We start from the raw sequence: 24,518 nt of genomic DNA, 5'->3' as shown, positions 1-24,518 counted from the left end.
GAGAGATTATGGTCCAAAGATAACCAAACCTCTATTTCGATTCGTTCCCGAATCCAAGTTCCAAACTTCCTTTGAAATTTCAATGAGAATGTGTTGATTCACTCTACTTGCCTCTTTGTTTTATTTCACGGAACATCAAAATGATGCTCATGGCGTTTTATTTATTTATAAAATGAAAATATATACAGATAAAACCACTCCAATGGATTCTCAAATCTCAACTTAAAGTCACGAAAATAGGAAAAAAAATTACATAACATCATCAATCTTGACCCCCCCCCAAAAAAAAAAAAAAAAAAAAAAAAGAAGGAAATGAAAAGAAAAAAACTAATGATAGGCGTTTAGAAGATATATTCTTGGTAAATATTTATATAACAAAAATACTAGAAGTATCAAATAAATTTATTAAAATTTATACAAATAACGTGTATATTTTATTGTTTTATGTTTAGTTATATTTATTTTTCAAAAGTAAACTAATTTATAACTAAATTATATTAAAATATTAACAAATAAAATATTGATTCATAACATTTAATAAACCTTTTTATAATTTATTTGACATCTCTATCATTATTCTTTATTAATATGTTAATACAAATTTTTCCTTGGACAAATATCAGTTATTATTTTAATATAATGATACCTCAATTACTAAAATATTTATTAAATTTATTTTATTCATTTGGTAAATGTTTATTATTGTTACTTGTAGAATCATTATAATTTCTCCATTTTTTTTATTAGTGCTGATTTTAGGATGATAATTATTATTATTGTTATAATTTTTTTATCATAGAAAATAGTTAGGAGTAAAACCATTAATAAGTAAGTAGCTGGAAGGTCATAATAATAAGATGTTAAAGGCTTCTAAGAGCATATTTTGAGATAACTAGTAAAATTTAAAAATATTTTTCAACAAAATTTTCTATTTATATTTTTTATTTTTTTAAAAATATTTATTATTTTACTTGCATTTTCTCTTTTTTATATAATTTATCTATTTTTTAAATATTACAATAGTAACATAGGAACACGTGCTATATTCAATTAAATTTATATAATATTTAAATAAAAAATTATTTTAACTATTTTGAAGAACCAAACAAATTTTTACATTAAAAAATTAAAATAAAAAATCTATTAAAATTATTTTTTAAATATTATTTTTTTAAAATAAAAAATATGATACATCTAAAAAATTATTTGGTACATTTTAAGAGCTCAAAAATTAAGCTAATTACGAATAGAATAATGATATTGAGAGGAGACGGTGCGTTCTGGTTGAGCGAAACTAATACTAACGACGACGTTTAAAATGTGAGCCTGGTCAATTAAAATTACAATATTTGGGGGTTCCCTTGAAAGTGTAGCAGAGCGAAGAATCTAGAGAGAGAGAGAGAGAGAGAGAGATGAGCGCATTGTCGACAGCGGGATATGTAGCTCGGAGAGCAGCTCAGAAGGAGAGGGTTAGGATCCTATACCGCCGAGCCCTCCAAGACACTCTCAACTGGGCCGTCCATCGCCACCTCTTTTATCAAGATGTACTCTCTCTCTCTCTCTCTCTCTCTCTCTCTCTTTTTTTTTTTTTTTTGGCTCTTTCATAGTTCTCGTTTTCCCATTTCTGATCCTCCTGTTTCCAGGCTTCCGAATTGCGCGAGAAGTTCGAAGCTAACAAGCACGTGGTTCGCCCTTCTCAACTCCTTGGTGTTTTTTTTTTTTTTTTTTTTTAATTCGTTTTTGTTTTTCATGCCATTTTAGTTTTGTAATTAGTAGATTTTTGGGTCATTTTTTCTGATTTCCCTCTCCCTATTACAATGATTTTTTTTTTCTTGAAGGATAATGTAAAACCAATCTAAATTACGAATCTGATTAATCAAGATATGAAGGGATTTGAGTTGGGTATTGGTCTATGAGGAAGAATTTGTTGATATATAGATTTTTGATTTTTGATTTTTATTTATTTTTATGCATAGACCATCACTTACTAATATATGTTTGAGTTTTCAAAATATAGTTTTCATAAAAAGATGTTGACTTTGTTGTGCATTGGTTTGAAAATGGGGAATTTGGATAATTTGTTGTTGCACCAAATGTAGCACGTTTGAGAAAACCTCATATACAATAGAAATAAAATGAAATTTTGAAAATTGAAACAATGCAGTCAGTTGAATTTGGTTTTGATCACCTATTATGATAATAGTTGTGGTCAAACTCTAATTTCAATATCCCTGATTCTTAGCTTTCAAGAATTTCTCATCTGAAAGTATTCAACTTTCGATCCCAGTAAATTCAAAGATTGTCTAAATTTTTTTTTATTTGTTTGCTATACGGTGAATATTATGGAGTTTCTTCGATGGTATACAGGAAGACCTTGATACAATTGATAGAATGATAGATGATGCTGAAGCAAAGTATAATAAGTGGCGTCACCCTGATCCATATATTGGTAAGTCCTATTTTAGACTCTTGATAATATAAACGTGTTTTACGAATGATTAATGCCAATTTCATACAATTTACACTTGGTCGTGGAAACCAAGTAACCCTAAAAATTTGGATGGTGCTGGCTTCTAATGTTTATATTTCTTTCATGCTTGAAAGGAGTCCATATGCTCAACAGTATCAATGGTTGTACAGCTAATTAACTAGTGGCTCTTGATGTGTCAAAACTACAAGGTTTCTTGGGGTGCAATTATTCAGGTTTTGTTCATAATGAAAAGCCTGTGTCTGAAAATGTACGTTGGGTAGTAGACTAGTTTACAGAGAGGTGAATGACTTTAAATGGCATCGTCAAAATTGGATTATCCTTTGACTTATATTGTTTCCAATGCCTGTCTCGAACTCTTTTAAGTCTTCTATACTTAATTAGCGTCCATTGGATTAATAAGCTGCCTAAACTTCTAGGGTTTAATTAGGATATTGAACTTTTTTTATCAATATTATTTCAACATGATTATAGTGTATTAAATCTTCATGACAGAGTAGTTTTCCAACCCCCACCCTTCTCTCTCTCTCTCTCTCTATATATATATATATATATCGATGTATCAATGAAATGCTTTTATTAGCTGTCTATGCTTCATATATACTTTAATAAACATAGTAGAATTGGCATATGCACATTAAGTTACTTGTGCATATTGATAATAGTTTATTTGTTTTGTGCAGTTCCTTGGTTTCCTGGTGGGTCCAAGTTTTGTCGAAACCCACTTCCCCCTCAGGTTAACTTTTCTAATAGTTTGTTGCTTGTTGAATCATTAAGCTCTTTTTTGTTTCTACTTGTTTACTTCATTTTAAAGTTATGACATAGAATCTTTTGCTGTCGCTCACTTTGTACCTATATGTATATATAGAAGAGCGATTTTAAGCATCCCTTTCCATTTTAAAGAATTCAAATGAAAATAGACAGAAATGTTAGAATTCGGCCACCTTTTGTTTTCTTCAGGAGAAGGAAATTAAGGGTTTTTTGTTTCTACTTGTTTACGTAATTTAAAGGATTGATGTAGAATCTTTTGCCGTCAAATCACTTTTTATTCACTTGTTCACATTCTACCTTTATGTTTATATAGAAGAGTGTTGATAAGAATCTGTTTCCATTTTAAAGAACTCTACTTAAAATTTGGCCATCTTTTCTTATCCCTTTTTTTTTTTCTTTTTTGTTTCCTTTTTTTTCCCCTTCAGGAAAAATAAGTTTTTAAGTCGTGGGTAAGAAATTGAACCCATGAGAGTATTTTGTTATTATAATATATCTGATAATTGGTGGAGATCAAGATGGAAAGTTTAAAACTTATTTTAGGCGTAGATTTACAAAATAATACATTATATATTTTGGGAATTTATTTAATTATGTTGGGTTAATTGTTTTCTAGTTCAGTTTTATTCCTTGTTTACAGTTATTTCCTTTTCTAGATTTATTGTGTTTTTATAAAATATGGTTCTTACAACACTAGGAGATAGACTTTCAGTGATATTGAATGAATTGAAGATTATGGTTTTCTCTACTGTTTTCTAAGTTTATTGTTCCTTGCTTCTTCCTGCATCAATAATGTTGTTTGTTCATGCTTTTTCTTCCTGGATTGTGACACAGCTACCAAGTGCTGCATTAGGTGCATTCATGTCAAGCTTCATCTTTTACTTCACTGTTTCTGATCACATTTTGGTATTTTGTGATTGATGCAGGTTGAGATAGTATTTGACTATGGCAAAGAAGATAATGACTAAAAATCCACATATTCTCCATGGAAATAATAAAGGTTAGCAATGTACTTTGTGCTTAACGTCTGGGCAACCTGCTAATATATTTACATTTGGATGCTCTGATGATTGGCTGTTAGAATCACTAAATAGTGTGTTTACATGACTACATCTCCCTCTTATATGTGTTGGTTTTAGTATTTAAATTACTATACATAGTGGATTAAATAAAAAAAGGTGAGAGAAAATTAATAAGGTTTGTAAAACAGTGCTAGGTTTGTATTTTATGATTTGTGAGGGGCATCCCATGTAAAATAGGGTTTCCTTTTTGCTACTCATCGCTCAGAAGCATTTGAAAGTTGTAGTGGTAAATGAACACGTAGCAAATATCAGACATGGGGTTCTCACTTCCTGCTTGTCCTTTAATACCTTATTTTCTTTTTCTTGGTTTAACAAATTAATTATTTTTGATTTATATAATTTTGACGGATGCAGTTTATGATGATCGGTGCTGATGTTGAAGAGGCCAGCATCTTTGATGTGTTTCTAAGCAAATTGTTTGTAAAACCCTCAAAAGTGGCTTGAGATGCCACCGTTTTATGTGTTTGGTTTTTTCTTAGATGGATCTTTTTGCTATAAAGATAAAGAAACAGTGACTTGACTTTAAACTGGACGACTTTGTTCTATCCAAATAACGTGCTATCTTTTTTATTTAAGTATTGAATTATTCTGTACAAGAAAATAAACAATATAGATACATAAAACATTAGGAAGTAATTAAAATAGATGCATTAGGAAATAAACAAATTTGGAAAATTTGATTGGTTGTTTCTATTGTTTACTTTTCTTTTTTAGTTTTAAATTAAAATAAAACTAATTGACAATTTTTACATCAGCAATGCAGATGATGATCATATCTAAAATATTCACATCTCTAATTCTATATACCAAAAAGAAGAACTAGTTTCTATGGATCTCCCACTCTTCTAAGTTATGTGAATGTGCTTCACTATTTATTATGCTCGTTATCTAATAATTTCTAAATCATAAAATGTTATTTATGATTGTTGAGGATAGGAATACCAATAATATGGTTGCTAAAATGAGGTGGATCTATCGTCCACCATTATTGATAATAATCAGCAAAAAAGCTAATAACGAAAGGTCTTGATTTTTTTTTTTTCGGTAAAAGAAATAATATTATAATTTTATGATTATATGTTATCTGTTACTTATTTTTATTTTTAATTTGTGGCTAACGCGGGCATCTAATAATCCCTCTATCCTACCCTGGTTGACAAGGAAAGGGAGTACCTCACTTCCCTTTACCAATTAGACTAACCATTATGGAGTTTTAATCATTTTATAATATCTGCTCGATCAAATTCCAAATCAACTAAATTTAATTTACTGCCAATCGACTTCACCATTCAATAACAACATTTTAACAACCAAAAAAAAAAAAATATATATATATATATATATAATAATAAAATTAAAAAAAAAAAACATTTTTTGTGCTACTCTGAAATCCATAAAATATATGACAGAAAAAGAAGGAAAGAAAAAATTTTTGTGCTACACTTTGAAAATCATTTTCAATATAAAAGAGGAAGAAACAAAGGAGAAACACTTTGCGGTTGTTGGATCATGCTTAAAACGAGCGAAAGAGAGATGGGCTAGCCTTTAAATTCGTTGGCTCACACTCCATTGATGATCTCATGGCCTATTATAGGGAAAATCCCACCTGGCACCTGGGCTTGAGCCGATTAGGATCATCATCATAAATACCAAAATTGAAGGGAAAGAGATGTGGATTTACACGTTCTAAAAATTTGCACTTGGACTATGACTACTTTGCATCATGAAATAAGTCCTCCATTCTCATAATGCTAACATTTTAGCCTCCTTTCCCTTCATCAGCTGTCTCTGATTCTCAGTTTGTTGAATCAAATTCCCATAATTTTCTCTCTCTCTGAAAATCTACCGCTACAATGGAGGATGAAGCGGTAAAGGTGGTGAAGAAGATGGCTAATCGTGATGCTACCTTGCATGCAACGGGTTTGCGAATATTTACTCCTGTCATTGCCATGGTTATACTCTTATGGATCATATATTCTGGTTTTGAAGTTGCAACTGAAACTCAGATTGACAGTAATGCTAACAGTAGTACCTGGGGTTTTCATGTTGGGGTCATAACTCTACTCTTCGGATGCTTGTTCCTGGCACTTGGTATTCCTATACTCATTAACTTGTTTATCAAATTATCAGAACAGTTGCAGAAGCAGGAGGAAACTGGCATCTACCAAGGAGGTAATACCCAAGTCTGTTTAGCTTAGTGATTAGCTCTGCACATTTTCCTAGTAGACGAGAGCAACTTCAGGGTTTTTATAACGAGATAAAATTTTTGGTTCTGGAAACGAAACTAGTCAGAATATTTATGCTTTGTTGCTTAACTTCTAAGAATGACATGGTTCTCTTTTGCTCCCGATACCCTTACTATATTGCCCCCTTTGCATCTCTGCTTGCTTCATATATTAGTTTCTTGTTTACGACAAAAGCATCTCTGCTTCATATATCAGTTTCTTGTTTACGACAAAAAGAAAAATATTTCAATAAATGTCATCTCACTAAAGTTGGTAATTTGGCAGCTGATGAGAAGAAATCAAGATCAACGGTCATCATTCGCATCTTTGTAATTCTGATCACAATGTGTGTGTTAGCATGGGCTACTTACACTGGATTTAGGCTTGCAACTGAACCACAGAGAGATGGTAAATATTATCCCCTTGCATTTCCAATCGGGGTGGTCACTATCTTGTTTGGTCTGGTCTATGGTATCATTGGGCTGGGGATAGTTGGAGATCTAGCAATATGTCTGATAGCACAGTTGATGCCCAAAGAGAGAAAGGGAATCATTATTCATCAAGATCGCAGCAACACAGATGATAAAAGTGTCGTTTGAAACTGCTACAAATTAAATTACATCTTGTATCTAATTGTTCTGCCATACCTGATTCAGTAGGATATTCAGATCCTTTCAGTTTCAGACTATTCGTACTTTCTTAATAAAGCAGCAAAGCATATCTACATGGAATTCAAATGCAATAAGTTTTGGTTTTGCACACCATCTCTCCATAATGGATGTAAATGAATGACTGTTAAAGAAAATATACTTGTTCCCTCCTCATTGCCCACAATCACAAGAAAATGGGAAGTCCAAGGTTGGTGCTAAAAAATTTCCATCTTTGCTTTCAAAAATCAAATGTACTATTTGCTATTTATTCTCATCAAAAGAATAACTATCAGTAGCTAGAGCATATAATATGAAACCATTTACCGTAATCTAAACAAAATCACGAGCTTTCAGCAAATCAAAGTTACACCCAACTAATTCAGCAAATTTTTTTCCTGCCTAATTGACAAGACATCTAGAGCTATAATCAAGCTGAGTACGCCACCATAACAATGAAAAAATGCTAATAATTCCGAGCAGTAAAGTCTTATTATTATCCATGCGAATCGTCATCAGCTTACACAGTTTGTGATGAATAGCAAAACTTCATAACAATATATGCTCTGATTCATAATAATGTTTGGCATTCTAGAAACGTAGCAGCTACTGAAACTGCAGAAGCATGATTACGCCTAAACCAGTACAGAAAGCTCATTCAGGTAGACATTTAGCACTTTTTATCAGCTAAACCATCCAATTAACTCTACCCTTTATGACCCTTCCATCCAAACTTGAATTCCTCATTACCGAAAAACTTCCTCACAGCTTCAATTATTCGAACCAATTACCCGGAACAACAATCATTTTCAACTGTGTAGTCTTAAGGCGTGGTGGAGCAGAGAAAAACTCCAACATTGAGTTATTATCATTTCAAAAATGGCAACCAACAAAAATGATTACTTTTTCTATTCTGCCTACATTTTTGCATTCAACCATCAAACGCATACCCAAATTTTTTTTTTAATTAAAAAAAAAAAGGCAGAGACTTTATAAATAAAATTCCCATGTAAATTTTAAACTGAAAGTATACAAATTATGCCCATTAAACCCCTAAACCGCTGCTCCACGAAAAATCAAAAAGAAAGATTACATAAAGGAGAGCTAAAAAGCTCATAGGGGTTTTGGATGAAGAAGAGGAACAAAAAAAAAAAAAAAAAAAAGAAGAAGACAAATTTAGATGAGCTTGAAAGGGAGTGGCCAAGGGGTGGACCTGGGGACCTCAACTTTGTCCTTGATGCGCTGTATCATCTTCTCCTTCTTAGGCCTCGAGTTTCCGAACGATCCTTTGAATCTCTTACCCTTCTTGGTCTTCTTGTCTCCTCGCCCAAACTGTACTGGAAACTGCATCCCTGCCATCGATATTGCTGCTGCCGATGACGACACTGACGGTGATAACGCTGAAAATTTCGAAATCGCCGGTCGTTCCGCCATCAGCAATCGCTTTGCTACAGCTTCGCACACCTTGGTCGCCATTTTCAGAAACTCTTGCTGGACTAGGGTTTTTCCAGAATAATTAATTTTAATATTTCGCTTGATGTCTTTTATCTCACTCTCTCCGAGAGACCTTACTAGAGCTCAAAATTACTTATCACGAAAAGACAAAATTGTCCTCAAAGCTGCAGCTGATTTTTTTCTTTTTGCGTATTATTTATGTATAATTGTCTGTAACACTAATAAAGAGTGGATAATTATGCTTTGTTAGATCAAAAGAAAGTAGATTGTATAAGAACAAGGGAAAAAAAAAAAAAAAAAGCTTAAATAAGGTTCAATTTTCTACTGTTAATTTTTTTAAAGTATAATGAAGGATTGAAAAAAAAAAAAAAGTATAATGAGGGATCAATTTATTTTATATACTTTTTAATTTAATTTTTCTGACAAAAAAGCAAGATTTGTTTAGTTGTCAACCCAAATCATGTACATCTTAAAAATAAAAAATAAAAAATCATGTATAATTAACTACATTAGTAAACTTATGTAGAATCTGGTCTGAGGTACAAATTTTGTATAGTTCGAATTATGCAAAACAAGACACATGAATGAAGTTTTAGCAACCCATAAAAGTTTTATCTTGATAAGCAATTTTCATTTTCTTTTAACAAAAAAGCAAAATTCCAGTTTAAAAGCTGTATGGTAATCAAAAGAAAAAGAAAAAAAAAAAATGATAGAAGCTTTATAAACAGATCTGATCATTGATAGTTAATACTGTTTTTCATTTTTAATAGGATAAAAGTTTTAAATTAAGAATTCTATCAGTCACCAAATTAACTCGAGTCAAGCCAATGGAAGTACAGTGAAATGTTTTTAATGTACATGTTGGTGAAAAAAGGACAACTCTTTGTGTTTTGGTTGCAAGTATTTGAGAACCCAAAAGAAAATGGGTGATGGAAATGGCTCCTATGTTGATGTGGCTCCAAATCAAGCACGACTAGACTTTCTCCAATTCCAGGTAGATTATCATGCACTGCTGCTTTTTTCCTCCTCTCACTTTCATGACCAATTAAGACGCCATTTTTCTCTTTTGGAAGAATTATTAGAGCTTCAATATCTTTCAGCTTTACTCTTTCAATGGTTTTCTGCAAAGCCACTCCTTTCTCGTGGACCCACACCATCTCTACCTTTCTTCACGTTCCTCAACCACTGTCCGTGAGTACCCATCTCTCAAGTTCTTCTTTTTTTTTCTTCTATCCCACTTAGCTCCTTGTTTCCCACTTCGTTTCTAAACAGTGTTATTTATTATTGGTGCAGGGTTTTGAGACCAAGAGACTAAGGGTTTGGTGTGGCTCTGATCAGAACAAGAAGGTCTGTACATTTCAAATTGGGGAATATTTTTATCTCCAAAACATCGTTAAATTTTTCAAGCTTAAGTTTTTGTATCATGTTACATTGCCTTGTGTTGTTGTTCTTTACAAATGGATTTTCACTGTGAATTGGATGCTTCTTCTCTGATGGTCATTATGTTGCCATTGTACACCACCATTCTCTAGCTGTTATATATAGTGTCTTTCGGTTTTTGGTACACTTGACATGTGTATTATATTGACCGTTTAGCATAGGGATGCTATCCGGTCTATGATTGTGGCTGTGCGGTTTTACTAGATATTTCTGATAATAAATCATGGGGTTATGTGTATATGCTCTTTTCCTTGTTGGCTTTTACTTGGTTTTATACCTTCTAAAAATTGTGAGATGAGCGGAGGATTTCTTTGTTGTTATCTAGTTTGCCTTGCTTCCATGGAGGTTTATCGACTCTTTGTATGTTGTTGCAGGATCAGATGATCATATCAATAACTGGAGCTACAGGATTTGTAGGCAGAAGATTGGTGCAAAGGCTGTCTACAGGTTATGCTCACTCCATCTAGTTATACTTCCAGAATCTTAAAAATCCTATATACTCAACATTAATTTCGGTCCATACAGGATTTACATGATTTGTTTTCAATGGTATTCTTGAGGATGACTTGATATTTTCCCCATGATGAATCATAGTATGAAGGCTATTTCTAGATGCATCTAAGTAAGACAGCCATCTAGTTTGGGATATGCATTCTTTGTCTGTGATGGCCTTTGTACCTGTCGTTCCTTGCATGGCCCTCTTACTATCATTGTCGATAGGTCAAAGCACTTATCATGTTTAACATTCAAACCCCTATATATTTTATCCCAAATGTAGTTTCATGGTCAAATGCATTGTACATGGTAAGTAGTATTTCACAAAACTCATTACGCAAATAGGTTAACACTTTTCAATGTGAAGATAAGCATAGAGTGTAGAAACCCAGACCAATTGAATTAAAGTTTGAACGGGACTAGTAGCCTGATTCTCACGGTAAGACTGAATAGATGTGTGATGACTGAATAGCTGTGTGATACTTACTGTGTCTATACAATCAAAACTAAGAACCAGATGTTTCATTTGTTCACTTGTTTTTCTGCATATGAAAGCTACACTAACTTAGACTTTCTGTCTCCCAACGCAGATAATCACAATGTTCGTGTATTGACAAGGTCTAGATCTAAGGCTGAGTTAATTTTTCCTGGTAAGAAGGTAATAGATGCTAATGTTATTTGCCAGAATGCTTGAATTTGGATCATATTGCAAAGATGTTTAATAAGAGAAACTGTCCCCTTTGCTGTGCCCTTCTTCCCACTTCTCCTCCAAAGAATAAGAGAAAAAAGCAAGGGAAGAGACTCATGAAATTTTATTTCCTTACAAGAAATGTTTAATTTTTCTTTGGAAGACGTATGTTTAGTTTTTGAACTATTCCCTGGTATTTGTAGTCAAGGACTTTCCAGGTATCGTGATCGCAGAGGAGCCAGAATGGAAAGGGTGCATTCAAGGATCACATGGTGTTGTAAATTTGGCTGGAATGCCCATAAGTACAAGATGGTCTTCTGAGGTTAACATTGCATGTTCATTAAACCTCCTATTTCATGTTCTCATAGATATGTGTGATTCTTACCATGTTTTGCAAACTATGATTTTTTGAATATTGTGGTAAATGTATTACAACTATGATACTAACTGGATTATCGTTTTATCTCTGAATTACTTCAGTTCAGTACAGTACTTTTCAATGAATTAAAGAATAGACATAGTGTATTGTCTACTCTTTTTGGATGTCGTGGTCAGATTGTTGTACAGAAAATACTGTTATTATAATTTTACATACTTCGGTCCAGTTAGTGGTGTGTCGCTAAGGAGTAAAAAATGGAGAGTGTATAATCCATTCCTAAAGCCAGTACAGTTTTTAATTTCTTAATTATGTTGTAGATAAAGAAGGAGATCAAGCAAAGCAGGATTAGAGTCACCTCAAAGGTAAATTTTCATACCCAATACCAATACGGTGCCTGCTACACTTCAGATGAGATCTAGTTTTGATTTTTGGTGAAAAGACTATCAGTTATGCAAACAGTAAACTTTATCATTTCTGTTTCACTATTTAACTATTTTGACTGATTCTGAAGATTGTAGGACTGATAAATGATACACCGGATACAGTTCGGCCCAAAGTTTTGGTTAGTGCAACAGCTGTCGGTTACTATGGTACGTTACTAGCACAAAATTTCCTTTTTTAATTTTAATTTTTGTATTTTTCTCTATTAACTGTTAATGGATACATATCCTTTTTTATTGTTAATGTATAACTTCGGCGGTCTTTAGAACTTAACTTGTTAGGCCATTTGTAAGAGTTTTAGATACTTCATAGGGATGAATTCTTATTATTAGGATCACTAGTTTCTCAGGAAGCATTTGGATGTCCCTGTAGCATCCTTTTATGTTTCTCATCATTTATGGGAATTATATCTAGGTGCCTCATTTTAGAATAGCCTTTCAAAGAATTTTCAACCAAATAACCACCTACTTAATAGATTTTACTTGTTCTTCTCTAGCATTTCTTTTTGCTAATCCGTACTGTGCTCCTTTAGAACTATAATCTAGTACTCATTATTTCCTTTTATAATTTGTACTGCACACAATTTCCTCCTTTATCTTTTTCCTCTTTATCTTTGTAATACTCAGGTACTAGTGAGACACAAATATTTGATGAACAAAGTCCATCGGGAAATGATTATTTGGCTGAGGTACATAAATATTATTCTCTTAATTACGATTAATTTATGGTAAGATTTTGGATTAAATGTATTAAGTTTTTCTATCAGGTTGTATGCAATGCCGAGTCTTTTGAATTTCCACCAACATTGTATGGTTAATAGCAATGTTGCAAGATCTTAGATCCATATGAAATTAAAAACTTTCAAATTTTTCTCCAGTTAGTGGGACTAAAATTCCAGTGGTTTTGCTGAATATTATCGAAGTTAATTTTTCTGCTTTCAACTCTCTGCGTCTGAGATAAACAAGACGTGATCAATATCCCTATAAACAGCTTCCCGAGTAAAATTGTACAAAATTTGAATATCTGCATCAACTTTGAAATCATGAAACACAATCTGAGTTATTTCATGCTTTGTGTAACATTGTTAGCAAACATGATCCTCTTTTTTCACTCGCATGTAAGTCTTTGCAGGTTTGTAGAGAATGGGAAGCAGAAGCCCTCAAAGTAAATAAGGATGTTAGATTAGCTCTTATTCGCATTGGAGTTGTTCTTGGTAAAGATGGTGGTGCTTTAGGTATAACTAATTTTCAGAACTCTTGCTTAGATGATGATACTCATGACTTCCAAACCCTTAATTAGGACTTGAGTTCTGCAGTTCATTTAGATAGTCAACTGAATTTTACATTTGGACCATTCTTGTTAGGCTCTTAAGCTATTTAATTTGGTCCGTACGACAGGATGAACTTACAAGCTCGTTACTAAGCTTCTTTTTATTTTTCTACCTCTGCAGCTAAAATGGTCCCTCTCTTCAAGGTGTTTGCCGGTGGACCTTTGGGCTCTGGAAACCAATGGTATTGTATTCTAAACCAGTAAATCTCCGCAAGATGTTACTGTTCGACCTTCTATGCCATTTTTTCCTCCATAACTTTGAATTATTGATTGTTTTCATAGTTTTGTAGGTTTTCATGGATTCATCTGGATGACATAGTGAACCTAATATATGAAGCTCTATCCAATCCATCTTATAAAGGTAAAGCTTTGATTTTATTTCAGTTGATAAAAAACATAACTAGGCAATTTCATTGTTTGACTTGTAGATTGAATACATCATCTCTCATGCACATCTTTGTATATGTGAATAATTGTACCGACCAGTTGAACTGAGAGTTTGTTAAACCAAAATGTCAGGAGTTATCAATGGAACTGCACCAAATCCTGTTAGACTGGCAGAAATGTGTGAACATTTGGGAAATGTCTTGGGTAGGCCTTCATGGCTTCCTGTACCAGACTTTGCACTCAAAGCAGTCCTCGGAGAAGGTGCTACTGTGGTAAGGATTTTCTCAATCTTGCTCCATTCTTTCTGCATATCCCATTTTGCGAAAATGCTTGTTTTTTTGATCAATGTAGGTTCTTGACGGGCAAAGGGTTCTTCCAGCTAGAGCAAAGGAGTTAGGTTTCCCTTTCAAATATTCTTACATAAAAGATGCATTGAGAGCCATTCTATCATAGAAGATGTATGATACGCGACAGAGACTACATTCTCATGCTCTTCATTCTTTTAGTTAGAGAAGGTGCAGAGCTCCTCCTAATGCTGGATTAAACATACAGAATATGACCTTTGTATTCAGATTATATGGGATTGAGGAGTGCATTGAGACAACTTTTAGCCAAAAAAAACAAAAAAAGTAATTGGTGAACAACTTTTTTATTACAAGTTTTTTTATATTATGATAATATTAATTACATGTCTCAAAAGTTGATTTTGAATATATTCAAGTTGGACCACTATATTTGGCTATCATGAGAGTATCCTCCATGTCCCGGTGAATCTTATATTAGATTCTGAAAACCAAAAATTACTTATCGGAAAGGGGAGTGCATGGTTGTTTCGATAATAACTTCTCGTTTTCTTTGGGAACCAAGGAGATAAGCATATCGTTTTATGCCAGGATTTCACATTTTTCTTAAAAGGCTTTTGATGCCTTTAGGAGTTGCTCTATTGAACTGAGAACAGTAAACTTAAGCCTTAACAATAAACCAGGAATGTCCAGACAGACATGAAGCACGTTGACAGCACAAGGATTCACAATGCAGCAACCAGTTTCCCAAAATAACGTGAGGTTTAATCATTGCAATATCGAAGATGGGGAGCAAGAGCAGCATTAAAAACAAAATTGAAGAAGAAAAATTAACACTATCAACGACGTCTTGAATGTAAAGGACCCACACACGAAAAGAGTAACAACGTTGAACAGAGGCATTATATTTTTATCTTCATCATAGAACCTACCGTTATGACAGTTGATTATACAACACCCAAGATCACTAACATAATTCTTTTGTGTCAACCCCAACCTGATCCCAACAAGGAAAGATCAAAGAGCACAAGATAACTTAAAATGTCATTGACTGTTTTATGATTTTCAATCAACCCCTTAATGAATATTTTTTCCCTGAAAAAGGCTGGAACTTTGGCTCTTCTTTCTTTGCAGACGGCTCTTGTTTAGTCTCTTTTGCAGCTTCCTGCAGCATTATAGAAACAAAACAGCAGATTTAGTGTCAACAATTTTGTGATAAGTGGGGGGCTATGTAACAGTTGGCACATGAATAAACAAAAGTACCTTCTGTGATCCCTTTGCCGTACGATTTGCATTTGATCCAAACACCAGCTTCCCCTGAGCAGAAGTGGATTGGGAACTAGACCCAGTAGATGGCTGACCCTTTCCGTTGGCATTTGCAGGTTGCTTGTCTTTGGACCCTGAAGATGAAACTGGTGCAGGCTCATATTTCAAAGGCTTCCCATCCAAGCGCCTTCCAACTCCAGTAAAGGGGTTAAATTTAGGTTCATTCTCAGCAAGAGCTTCTTCAACTGCAAGGGGGAAGAAGAGCAGATTTGTGTCTTAAAAGATATGAAAATACGGTTTCACAACAGCAAAGCTCCTTATTCCCCTAGATATTTTATAATGAAACTGTCATATATAAGTACATCAAGATTATAGATATATCAGAAAGCAGAATCCGCAATATCATGCAGTTTCTGTCTAGTTAAAAGAATCCCTCTTCACCATCTCGCTTTATACTTCAAACTTCCAGTCATCCAGGCAGAAAGATAAACATATCCCAGAATCTAATTTTCATCATCAATATATTTCAAATGCTAACCATCAAAAAATAAAAACATTCAGAAAGTAGCATAAACAAAACAAGTGGTCCAGCAAAACATCTGGCCAGAAAAATTAAGTAGATAGAATATCACAGGAATTTTCACTAGTTAGTATCGGATAGGCTTTTACATACATACTGAAAAGAAAACTCCTTTTTACTTTTTGAGTGGGGAAAGACAATTAAAATTAATGTAGAATACATAACAATTGACTAGTTTTAAAAAATATATTATGGATAGAAATATCACTATGAAAAATCGGATCAGTAATTCACATCAACTAGGATAGAAAATATGGACCTTGAGCAGAACCCTTGTTAGCAGCTGCAACAGGCCTTTCAGGTTCCTTGTAGTCCAAGGGAGGTGCAAAGTCCACCTCACAGTCTGTCTCGATTATACTTATAGCATTAGAAGGCTTTGTCTCTATAATATCTATATAATACTTTTTGTTATTATATGCCACCATAATACTATCCCCAGTGGTCAAACAGGAATAATTTCTCAGTGTAGTTTCTAAGCTGCATGACAAAAGAAAGTATAATTGAGATGTCAAATGCCACATTTGTCATAGAATTACTAAATTACATCTGATATTATAAGAGAGCTTTGAGACAAATGCCTTTTTAAGGATTCCCCTCAAACACCAGTAATTAAATTGAGACATCAACACTGATACATTTTTGGATAGGAGAATAGCAAAAGATACTACAATTAGTCGGTCAGATAACATTTAAGCTTCCTTCACAGCTACTAACACAAGAATAAAAGACTCACATAGCTTTTGGGTTTGAAATATCCAGAAAGTCTTTTGTATGTGGTTGCAATTTGACATATGTTCCCTTTGGAAGAGTAACATTTTTCACTTGCACAATGTCTCCTTCTTGTAACAGCATATTCTCCATCATCTATAAACAATTTACAAAGTAAAAACCACAAATTTAATGATTAGAAGACATCTTTTTCCAGGCATCCACATAGAGATGGAGTCCTACCCAATAAGGCATATAGATCATCCCTTCTTCTGCAATGAACTCCAATACCCCACAATGAGACACCCGCTCTGCAGCACGATTCCGGAGCTCAAACAGCATTGGATAATCAATATGTAGAGAAGCTGCAGGGTTAAACTAGATTGAATCATTACATTAATCAGAAGTAGGAAAAACTGTGATAGCAAAGGGTTATACTAAAACAACTAACCAAGGCGGTCAAGAGCTGAGGGAGGCATTATAACTGAATCAACAAAACCAAATTAAGGATCAGGAGTGCGCAAGAACATCAAGATCTAAAGAATAAAAGTGACATGGAGTGGAAAGCTTACTCTTATCACCACTTTCCAATTGTGGCTGCAGAATAGATTGATGAACTTTAATCAGAATAGTGATAGTATACCAACTTCTAACATTACAAATAGGAAAAAGCAAGATTTGGCTGCCCGAGGGGCATATCAATATTTATTTTCCCCACATGACCAGAAGAAGTAAGGGGGTCTAGCAGATCAATGCCAAGATATGCCAGGGAATCATATATAATTTGAACTAACACAATAGGTGAAACATTACGCAAGATTGGCTTTAGTAAATAGTCTTTACCATATTGCTCATATTACAACTTTAATATCAATGGCATACAAAGTCAAAGTCTACCCTGCACCCTAATTAGAAATATTATATATATATATATATATAAATAACAATAACGGTAAGCGATAAGCAGTTATAAAAGAAATGTGCACTCAAAAGGTTTTTTTACAGCTGAAACATATGAGAAGTCTATTAATAGATGAAAGCATTCCAACCTTCTCAATAAAGGATGCAGGGTAACACCGATATGTCTGCTCAAATGATGTTCCATGATATCCATATCCATCAAAAAACTGCAATGTCAAAGACCAATTCAATAAAAAAGGTTACAATTATATTTGCACTACAGTTATTAGAATTATTTTTAAAATTGTTGCATCTCTCAAACGTAATTAGAGCACCAACTCCTTAAGCTAAGGTAGCTCTCTTGTGTGACTTGGTTTATGCTTGGTGTCCTTTCAACATATTTACATATCAGAAAGAGAAATAAATTCCTCAACCTCTTCCATATACATCTATAGGTGGAGAGAATGCGTACACTGTTTTCCAGTTGACAGTACTAACAGATTTCTTTATCTCTATCGATTGTTTTTCTTTTTTTCCCAAAAAAAAGTAATAAAACTATAAATGCCTGTCAAATGCATAAACAGTTCTGATGAGAGGGAAAAAAAACTTAAATGTAAATTACCTAGGTAACAATTTGTAATGGTAGGTCAATATAACCGACTATCAGAAAAAAATTGTTATGACACAACGAATCCAGGATCACTTTTGGCAACAGATATCTCAACGACATACAAACATACAAGACATTCTCGAAAAATCAGAAAAATAACTAGTCATAACAACCAATTGACATCAAGTGATTAATGGCTGAAAAAAATAACAACCCAATAAAAATTAAGAACTATGCCATAAAACTTACCATTTTAAACCGTTTATAATGTTGTCACACCAGATAACCAACCTTCCAAAGCTCCCTACAAGAGACGAAAACTTAAAGGGCTCAAATACTCAATACATAATTTGATAATTAACTATTAGAATCAACGATTGTCTCTTTTACTCGCCTTTAACTTCAAATGCATAATATTAATATATTCAAACTAGTATGCCAAGAGACTCGCAGAAAGATTAAAACCTTTCCCATATATTGCCGAATAGCCAAAAACATAATAAACCCTTACCCAAAAAAAATCTCAAATCCCACAGTATTTTCTTACTTCTTTTCTTTACTTTTTTTTTTCCCCCTTTAAAAACAAAGGCTTATCCAAGTTAACAGATTGTAAATAAAGCAAAAACAAATTAGGTCTGATACGGTTAAAACACTAAGAACCTATAATCAAAATTTTAAGGCATATGCTTGTAGAAAACTGAAACCAAATTACACGACCTAATACAAGCATTAAAGTTGTAACCAAATTTATATAAAACCCAATTCGAGTTTTTTTTTTTTTTTTAATAGAAAAAGGAAAAAAACTTGGACAGCAAGACAAAGAGGATTAAACTTTAGACTTCCTTCTCCAATCTCTCATTTTTTTCGCAACCAAACAATCAAAAAAATATTGAAGGCTATCAAATGCCCGAAATTGTTTTCAGATCGTAAAATGAAAATGAGATTGAATCATAATACCGGATTTTGGAGAGAGAGACAGAGAGGAAAAGGGAAGCTTCTGTTCTGGTGAGTGATCTCTGAGGAGACAAAAACTTGTTGGAATTGTATATTACGGAACTGGAGGAAATTAAGCGCTTACGCAGAGAATATAACAAGCTAAGCTAAGATGCGCCTTGGTGAGTATTATGCACGCCATCTGGTTATTCGCCACGTTGCCCACCTCTACTGGTGAATAGTGAGTGGGCTTTGAATCTTCTGGGCTGGTCCTCCACTTTTTTTTTTTTTTTTTTTTTTCAAAATGGTCCACCACCCTTGAAGACCCAATTACGTTTCCTCATACATGGAATAAATTTCTTAATTTTTTAAAATTGTTTTAGTATTTATGCATAATATAAATGAAAGTATTTCAATTTCTATTTTAAAGCTTTAAATTATATTCGAAGAAATATAAGAAGTGATTGAATTTTTATTTTTTTTGTAACTTCCTTAAACATAAAAAATAATTAAGTTACTATTAAAATAAGTGATGACATAGATTTCTTTTATAATTTAGAAATTAAAATAAAAAACACGATATAATTTAAGAATTAAAATAAAAAATGCAATTTTATCTACATCATATTTTCAATTATACACCTAGTTCCCTCTCCACCTCACCCTTATTACGTGGGTGAAATAACTATCCTATCCCCTCCTCACACCATCCTTTAGTCATCCTGCCTTTACCATGGGAGCGAGATATATCATCATCAACCTCGAATTGATATGGTTTTTTATTTTTTCATATTTTTCCCTATTTGATTAATTAATTAGTTATTTATTATTGATTTTTTTTTTAAGTTTTATTTTCCATGTGATTTATTTAATACATTTCTATTTCCATGAAGATCTTCAAATTGAAATACACTTTCTTTCATGGGTGAGAAGCTTCAAAAGGTAGACATTGGCAAAAAGGGTTAAGAAGCATCATCTTAATTACTTTGTATGAAGGTGGTCTGGTAGAAAGAAAGCAAATTTCGCAAACATGGATTAAGTAAACCCACCCATGACTCACTCCCTCCGTATATTTTTCTCTCCCCCGCTCTAGATATAATATGAGAGACAAAGAAATCCCTCTCTAGGTCCATCAATAAAGAGGGGTATAATAGATAATTCACTAGATTGAATGGATGAACGGTGGGCAAAATATCTGTTTTAAAATGATGGGGTATTTGTTCGCTTTCTGAAAAAGTCATAGGGATAGACATGGATTGGATTGATTCGGTTTTGAACCGAAATACAATCCAATCTACACATATTAATTTTTATAATATACAATCCAAATTAAACAATTAAAACGTTAAATCTAAACCAAACCAAACTATTTATAATCGATTTGGATTAGATTGGTTGATCGGTTTTAAACTTACTAATTTATAAATATATAATAGAAATAAAAAAATTTCCAAATATAAAATATAAATAATAAATTATAATTATCCAAACATAAAATATAATTAGAATAATACAACATAGTCTACAATGGCAAATAAAGAAGAAAATGTAGCAAATGATACACATCATGCACTTATCAAATAGCAAGCATTAATGTCATCATCTCACTACTACAAAATCAAATTAAAATTGTTAGAACAAATAATGTAAAATAATACATTCATCAAAATTTATTCACTCAAAATTCGATTTAGGATTTGGGGTTGTAAAAAATATATATATATTAAAAATTAATATATAAAAATGGAAAAAAAAAGTTAAAAATCAATATATAAAAATGAAAAAAAGAAAAGATATATAATTTTTTAATTATATAATATATTATTTGGATTGAATTAGATTAAATTGGATTAGATTTATATTTCAAATCCACAACCAATGCAATCCATATAATTTATAATATTTTGAACCCAATCTAATTCAATTGATATAAAAATCCAATCAAAACCATTAAAAATAGATTGGATTGGACGGGTTAGATTGGATTTTGCCCATTCCTAGAAAAAGGCATGGACAATCTTGGTTTTCCCCCCATTTATTTTTATTAAAAAATAATAAAAATTAAAATAAATACGTAAATTATAAAAAAAAAAGGTGTAACACGAAGAATGGGCTCTGGCACTGGCATGGTCCAATAAATGCGGTGTTCTTAAATCTGGGCCTAAGATCATTTGGCCCATGCTCCATAACTGCTTAACAGATGGGGGCCTAAGATCATTCGGCCCACGCTCCTTAGCAGATGGGTTTTTATATATATATATATATATATATAAATATAGATATGAAAATATAAATATTGAGGATTTGAGGATTCCAACTCCAAGATAAAACTAATATTGAAAAAGCTGTTACAGCATAAATATTCCAGAAAGATCAACTCCAAAGGTGGCAAAGCTCATCAATCGTTCCAATCCAAAAAGAATCTTCATTAGAGAAGGAAACAATTACTATTTCAGAAATTGTTCATCCTGCATGTGTTGATCATAATGCATAGGCATAAAAGTAAATCTTCAGACATAGAAGCAATTTTCTTTGACTTGTGTAAACTGGTATAAATCTTAGGTATGAGAATCATATATAGTTTCATTTGCTCAATGACCCACTAAAGATTATGCCAAAATATTAGCAGAGCATTCGACAAAATGCCAAATGGTGGACTGTAATAATCATCTGGCATAAAGCCTAGCCAACAGAATAACTTTCCAAATAAGCATGAAGATAATCTCATCTACATTGTCCCCATGTAGTCACATGATTAATGTTCCAGCAAAACATAAATTACCCCTGCATGCAGAGTCGTTTTCTATTGTAAGCCAGTTCACATGAACCGCTTCAGTACAGCAAGGGATAACAAAATTGTACAGAGTGTCATCATATAACAAAAGCTTCTATTTAAAACAGACCTCTTGCAGACACCAGACAATCCAAACAACCGAGTCGAGGTGTAAAGCAAGATTCTTAAATGAGGTCCAAAAGCACAGCCATTATTAAGCCCTTGAGCTCACACACCGAACCCCATTTAAGCAAAGATGATAGCTTCTTCAGGAGCATGCTTGTCATCTAAACAGATCAAAACAATGCAAATCAACTCAGAAAGAAGAATTAATATCAAGGCTAATATACATTTTGTGACGAATAAATTGGCGATAATCGCTTAATGACAGTACTCTAGGAAATAAAAGTAAGCCATGGTGAACTCCAATCACTGCAGCCTCAGAAGTAAAATTACCCCTTCGATAATCATTTTGTGAGCATCCTGAATCAGATGACCCACCAAAACAGAAGATAGATATTATTGCATATCTTTGGTTAATCACCTGCTCTTTAAAATACAAAATGACAATATTTAAATCTAGTGGAAAGAAGAATCTGACTTCAAAGTGAAACACCATATAAGAGAATTCGAATCTAGTAGACATTGACCAGTTCAAATCATTAATTTATGTGGATAATTCAACCATGAATTCACAGTTAAACCATCGAAATAAATTATAAAGAGGGAAATTGTTTTCATTCAATTATTAAATAACTTTGGAATTGTAGTCATTCTATTATTAATTAACTTTATTTTTTTTTTTGATGGTGAAAAGTCGATGATCCCCAACAAAACAAAGAAAATCTAGACCCAACCCAACAACCAAAAGAAAGGGGAAAATATGGAAAAAACTAAATCCACGCGGACTCCCTGCGTGAAATGTCAAAACTACAGGTTTCTCTATCAAACTTAATTACGAACTTTAGAAACCAATAACGGCACGATACAAAATATCATGGAGGATCTATTATTATGTTCCTCAGAGGTTCCATGTGCACATTCCAGGATAATATCTCCATATAACCACTAGAATATCAAACCCATTTCCAAATCTAATGCCATTTCTACAGAAAGTAAAGAACAAATATATTCATCCACGAGTTTTGTTCCCCAATATGGGGCAATTGTTTTTAGATTCTGCTTTAAAGAATCAATATTCAGTTTGTTTTCTACTTTCTAAACAAGCTTGACAGCTAAAATTAAAAATCTACCTCCAAATTAAAGTCGCTCTTTCCTTTATTCCATGTCAATTGAAAAGCCTTATAATAATAATTCATCTTTTCTTTTACTATTCTACCAAACCGCAGCTTAAAATCTTTGAACTCGTTATTAGAGCCATTCAATTGAACTAGTCCCACTTGCTTTATTCATTTTCTCATATATGCAATTTGCTTCATTTTATGAGTACTGAAAAACATTCAAATTTCTAGAGTCTAAACTTTGTGTGATTCGCAAGTCATAGCCACCCATCTTCACATCCTATATCCAAAGCATGACACCAAATCTTGTCCACGAGATGTCTTGAGGCTACACAAGCTCATAAAATTGTGGTTAGCAAATACCATTTAAAAGAACCCCATGAACTCCATTGAGCATCATATCTCTTCAAGCTTTTAAGATATGTGAAAACTCAGGATACTATACATAATGGATATAAATATATTACAATTATACCAAATAAATTTGAAGTTCGACCTACGTTTCACAAGCTTGCTCACCATAAAAGACAAAATATAAAAGAGACAGACCCCACAATCCATAATTTCAGAATCTCCTAGTCCAGCCTTTTCAACGAAAGGCTGACTCATTGCTATTTCTTTTTTAGAACAGCTAAATTAAATCGAACAAAATCAACATATAGAAAAGGCCCTACTACACCGGATCAAATTTGAATAAAGGAAAAAAGCAATCAATTTCAAAGAGCCACACATCAATACCATGTTGTAGATGGGTAGTATTTGACCATTAACTTTATATAACATGCATCTAGCACGAAAAGTAAGCAAAGTAGAACAAAGTCAAGTATATTTAAAATTAAGATCTGACAAGTTTTACTAAAAGATATAGAAAGAAGGAAACAAGATCCCGAATTTACAAAAGGGTGGATTCGGTTCCGATCCCCTCTTTTTTCCCAGAAAATGCAAAGGACTCTAGTCCTACCTCTTACATCCTTTGCTCTTAGATAAAGTAGGACATCATTTAACAAAGAAAGTGAAAAACAATTAAAAATCAACAAGACGACCCTAGGGCAACAAACCAGCCATTAAAAAGGAGACAGGGAATGCTTAATAGACTAAAAACTCAAGCACAACAGTAAGACCACTGCTCATCCTCACCAGCAGCAGAATCAGCAGCAGCATTGAATTCATCCTCACTGCAGTAGTGAAAGCCACTGTTATTGATAGCAGTCAAGCAGCAAGATGAAGGCGCGGTAAGGTAGGGCATGTTGTGGAAGAAGCTAGCAAGGCTGCTGGCTAGAGCTGCGTTGGCCATGCCATCGTCTTCCTGACCATACTCCTCTGCCCTGTGCTTCAGCGTCTCGAACATGAGCTCGGGCTCATGCTGCATCACTCGGAGGAC

General features: G+C 33.1%; 5 protein-coding genes across 9 annotated transcripts in view; 2 read left to right on the top strand and 3 right to left on the bottom strand.

The window, feature by feature from the left end:
• Nucleotides 1-1,353: 1,353 nt before the first annotated feature.
• On the top strand, nt 1,354-8,385 carry LOC107426573 (NADH dehydrogenase [ubiquinone] 1 beta subcomplex subunit 9). Of its 2 annotated transcripts, XM_016036793.4 has the most exons (6): nt 1,354-1,544; nt 1,644-1,685; nt 2,368-2,449; nt 3,172-3,224; nt 4,183-4,256; nt 4,693-4,913. In XM_016036793.4, the coding sequence occupies exons 1-5, from the start codon at nt 1,413-1,415 to the stop codon at nt 4,222-4,224; spliced, it is 351 nt and encodes a 116-aa protein (XP_015892279.1). In that variant the 5' UTR covers nt 1,354-1,412; the 3' UTR covers nt 4,225-4,256; nt 4,693-4,913. The 2 variants fall into 2 exon arrangements, with proteins under 2 accessions (XP_015892279.1, XP_060667566.1); XM_060811583.1 differs by lacking the exons at nt 1,354-1,544; nt 1,644-1,685; nt 2,368-2,449; nt 3,172-3,224 and adding exons at nt 3,236-3,708; nt 6,849-8,385 and having other exon boundaries at nt 4,693-6,510.
• Nucleotides 8,342-8,868, bottom strand: LOC125424348 (small ribosomal subunit protein bTHXm). The gene has a single exon (XM_048481544.2). It carries the CDS (start codon nt 8,684-8,686, stop codon nt 8,387-8,389), a length of 300 nt encoding a protein of 99 aa, XP_048337501.2. The 5' UTR covers nt 8,687-8,868; the 3' UTR covers nt 8,342-8,386.
• A 594-nt stretch (nt 8,869-9,462) lies between these two features.
• LOC107426780 (epimerase family protein SDR39U1 homolog, chloroplastic) lies at nt 9,463-14,554 on the top strand. 3 transcript variants are annotated; one of them, XM_060811581.1, is made up of 14 exons: nt 9,463-9,659; nt 9,739-9,856; nt 9,959-10,012; nt 10,480-10,552; nt 11,191-11,250; nt 11,492-11,610; nt 11,985-12,029; nt 12,179-12,257; nt 12,735-12,796; nt 13,240-13,342; nt 13,559-13,619; nt 13,728-13,798; nt 13,957-14,096; nt 14,176-14,554. In XM_060811581.1, the coding sequence occupies exons 2-14, from the start codon at nt 9,779-9,781 to the stop codon at nt 14,275-14,277; spliced, it is 1,047 nt and encodes a 348-aa protein (XP_060667564.1). In that variant the 5' UTR covers nt 9,463-9,659; nt 9,739-9,778; the 3' UTR covers nt 14,278-14,554. The 3 variants fall into 3 exon arrangements, with proteins under 3 accessions (XP_060667564.1, XP_015892547.1, XP_060667565.1); XM_016037061.4 differs by having other exon boundaries at nt 9,464-9,659; nt 9,766-9,856; XM_060811582.1 differs by having other exon boundaries at nt 9,469-9,659; nt 9,795-9,856.
• A 450-nt stretch (nt 14,555-15,004) lies between these two features.
• On the bottom strand, nt 15,005-19,298 carry LOC107426781 (uncharacterized). Of its 2 annotated transcripts, XM_016037063.4 has the most exons (10): nt 19,148-19,298; nt 18,440-18,494; nt 17,730-17,807; nt 17,253-17,277; nt 17,132-17,164; nt 16,924-17,045; nt 16,706-16,836; nt 16,232-16,449; nt 15,390-15,637; nt 15,005-15,291 (listed from the first exon to the last, which is right to left on the bottom strand). In XM_016037063.4, exons 2-10 carry the CDS (start codon nt 18,440-18,442, stop codon nt 15,196-15,198), a joined length of 954 nt encoding a protein of 317 aa, XP_015892549.1. In that variant the 5' UTR covers nt 18,443-18,494; nt 19,148-19,298; the 3' UTR covers nt 15,005-15,195. The 2 variants fall into 2 exon arrangements, with proteins under 2 accessions (XP_015892549.1, XP_048337500.1); XM_048481543.1 differs by lacking the exon at nt 17,253-17,277.
• Nucleotides 19,299-23,946: 4,648 nt separating this feature from the next.
• LOC107426702 (arginine decarboxylase) overlaps nt 23,947-24,518 on the bottom strand; it is a 3,163-nt gene continuing 2,591 nt past the window's right edge. Inside the window, exon 1 of the mRNA XM_016036945.4 lies at nt 23,947-24,518. This exon is cut by the window's right edge and continues 2,591 nt beyond it. Coding sequence (XP_015892431.3) covers nt 24,240-24,518 — 279 coding nt within the window. The 3' untranslated portion in view covers nt 23,947-24,239.

The sequence above is a fragment of the Ziziphus jujuba genome, chromosome 9 (genome assembly GCF_031755915.1).
Source record: "Ziziphus jujuba cultivar Dongzao chromosome 9, ASM3175591v1".
Classification (NCBI taxonomy): Eukaryota; Viridiplantae; Streptophyta; class Magnoliopsida; order Rosales; family Rhamnaceae; genus Ziziphus; species Ziziphus jujuba.
The sequence above is the reverse complement of the archived record's forward strand: the minus strand, read 5'-3'. Positions and strand labels throughout refer to the sequence as shown.